Consider the following 2,820-nt stretch of genomic DNA (forward strand, 5'->3'; position numbering starts at 1 on the left):
AGAGCGAGAGAGGAAGAGTGAGTGAGTGAGTGAGAGAGAGAGAGAGAGAGAGAGAGAGAGAGAGAGAGAGAGAGAGAGAGAGAGAGAGAGAGAGAGAGAGAGAGAGAGAGTGAGTGAGTGAGTGAGATAGAGAGAGACAGAGAAAGAGAGAGAGAGTGAGAGAGATAGAGTGAGAGCGAGAGAGGAAGAGTTAGTGAGAGATAGATAGATAGATAGATGGAGAGAGAGAGAGGGGAGAGAGGGAGAGAGAGAGAGAGAGAGAGAGAGAGAGAGAGAGAGAGAGAGAGAGAGAGAGAGAGAGAGAGAGAGAGAGAGAGAGAGAGAGAGAGAGAGAGAGAAATAGAGACGCATAAAAAGAGAACTCTAGAAAGAAATAAGGAAGTACACAAAAAAAAAAAAAAAAAAAAAAAATCCAGCACTTTATGAGGCTTGATGTGGAGTTGTTCGCCTGAACATCATCAGATGTTCAGGCGAAGTATAATTTAATGCAATAAAAGAACTCAAAGATTTTAACCTTCGCGTCTGTGTGTCCTTCCTTTGGTCACTCTTTTGCAATAAGAAAAACTTGTCTGTTGTTTTCAGAAAGGACGAAAGGACTTACTTTTTCTTGAAATATCTGTCTGGAAATGAAAGAAAACGTAGCGCTAGAGAGGGGAAACTCACCTGTTTGAATTGACCATTCCCGTCTGTTTGGCATTTTGTATTTTTTTTCTCTCTCTTGTGTTCCTCAGGTAATGTGGGGTAAGTAACGGACAGTTTTTCCTTCCTCGACCACTCGCTTCTCTCTTTGATTTTGAGACAGTATTAAAGGAAATTCTCTGTTTATATTTTTTGTTTTGTTTATGTTTTGGCACGTCAAGTTTTACTCCAAATTTCTCAAAATGGCACAACTTTTTAATTATTTTTTTACTGGCACTTTCACTGTTATTTACGTATTGTCGACTCTTATGTTGTCGTCGTTGCTATTTTTGACTTGACGTTGCTATTTTTAATTTATCAGTATATCTCTAATTGCTATTTTTGGGTTTCTGATTTTGAGCAATAACTAATAGGCTAAAATTCCTCCTGGTCGTTTCTGTGTTTTCCAATTCCTTTTACCAATTTCCATTATCATCATAAAACTTCACAGACACACACCATCATGCACAGGCGACGCGTCATGCAATCCCGACCGACAATTTTAATCCTGTGGGATACCTCCTTGCTGCTGCGTTGAAATCTCCCGTGAGAATTGGCCGAAAAATCCTTCTCTTGCCGAAGAGATAATTCCCGCGTGCCCTTCCTCGTCTTCCTGGACTAAAGAGGTGTTCTTTCTTTCTCTCTCTCTCTCTATCACTACTAAGAATCCTCAACACTTCCAGGCGAAAGAGCGACGCTTTAATTAAACTGATCAAACCTCCTTCCGATCATGCAAGGGCGCGCGCGTGCGAAGCGAAGTGTGCGCGGGAGCAAGCGAGCGAGCGAGTGGCGACGGAGAAGAGGGAACGGAGCGAGAGGGAGCGGGAGACGTCCGTGGCGACCAGCGGGAGTTTGCCACTGGAGCCAAGCGCGCTCCAGCACCGATTCAACTCCTGGAAGACTGAGGAGGAGGAGGGAAGGTGGGGGGGAGGGCGGAGGGTCGGTAGGAGGACGGAGGCGAGGGGGGATTGAAGCGGAAGGAGGTAGGGAGGCAGGGAGTTAGGGGTGGGGGAGAGGGAGAAGGGAGGGAGTTGTGAAGGAGGAGGGAGGGAGATGGGGCTAGGAGGAGGAGGAGGAGGAGGAGGAGGAGGAGGAGGTGATGCCAGAGGTCGCCAGATAGCCCGAAACACAGAGGCCAGGCGCGCGTGCTGAGCGACTTTGCTGGAATTTGATTTTTACGAAAATACCGGTGCTCTCGCTACCCTTGAGAGTCCGTTCATAAAAAAAGGAATCAGTAAAGAAAGAAGGATACAGAGAGAGAGAGAGAGAGAGAGAGAGGGAGAGAAAGAGAGAGCGAAAAACCTTCAAATCAATTGCTTCTTTTCTATACAATCGTGATTAGTGTAGGCTGCGAGCTGTACGTACACAGATAAGCATAAAAGACAATAGTATGTCATGCCTAACACACGCTTATCCAACACGTTATTTTGGCCGCGTGGAAACAAGGGCACGAATCTCATGCGGAAGATGTGGATGTTTTAACTTCGTGACACTGCAGATCGACCCTGTAGGCATGGCGAAGGAAAAAAAAAGAGAGAAGGAGGAGGAAGAGGAAGAGGAATAGATAAAGGATGAGGGATAAGGAGGGAGAGGAGGTCGATAAGGAGGGTGGGCGAGAAGGAGGAAGATGAAGAGGAAAAGGAGGAGGGATAAGGGGGAAGAGGATGTCGAGGGTGGAAGAGAAGGAGGAAGAGGAAGAGGGAAAAGAAGAATGATGATATAGAAGGAGAAAGATGAAGAATTATATAAAAATGATTAATTAGAATGACAATAATGATAATGATTATATCAACAGTAATTATAAAGATAAATATAGCACCAATAACGAGAATACAAGTGATTAGGATAATGACACTGATAATGATTATAGTAATAACAATAATAAACCGAAACGACAATAAGAAAATAAACAAAAAACAGAAAGTAGACACTAAATATTAAACAGACGACAAAAAACAACACCCCAACAAACAAACAAACAAACAAGCAAACCAACGCCAAAGAAGAGGAAGAAAGAGTCAGAATGACAAAGCTACTGCCGGCAATGCACAACTCATTGGCACAAGGAAGTCACTCCCTTTGGCACCTTTGGCACCTTTGGCACCTTTGGCTTCGTTAGCGATCTTGGTTGGCGTCGCCAGA

At 44.4% G+C, this 2,820-nt stretch overlaps 1 protein-coding gene across 1 annotated transcript in view; it reads right to left on the bottom strand.

Annotated features, from left to right (window-relative positions):
• Nucleotides 1-1,566, bottom strand: part of LOC122247424 (uncharacterized) — a 16,574-nt gene extending 15,008 nt beyond the window's left edge. The window contains exon 1 of the mRNA XM_043006710.2: nt 664-1,566. Within this exon, the coding sequence (XP_042862644.2) occupies nt 664-697 (34 nt within the window). The 5' untranslated portion in view covers nt 698-1,566. The remainder of the gene's footprint in view (nt 1-663) is intronic.
• Between the last annotated feature and the right edge of the window lie 1,254 nt (nt 1,567-2,820).

Source organism: Penaeus japonicus, unplaced genomic scaffold, assembly GCF_977035675.1.
Source record: "Penaeus japonicus unplaced genomic scaffold, GWHDUDI00000001_assembly GWHDUDI00000020, whole genome shotgun sequence".
NCBI lineage: Eukaryota > Metazoa > Arthropoda > Malacostraca > Decapoda > Penaeidae > Penaeus > Penaeus japonicus.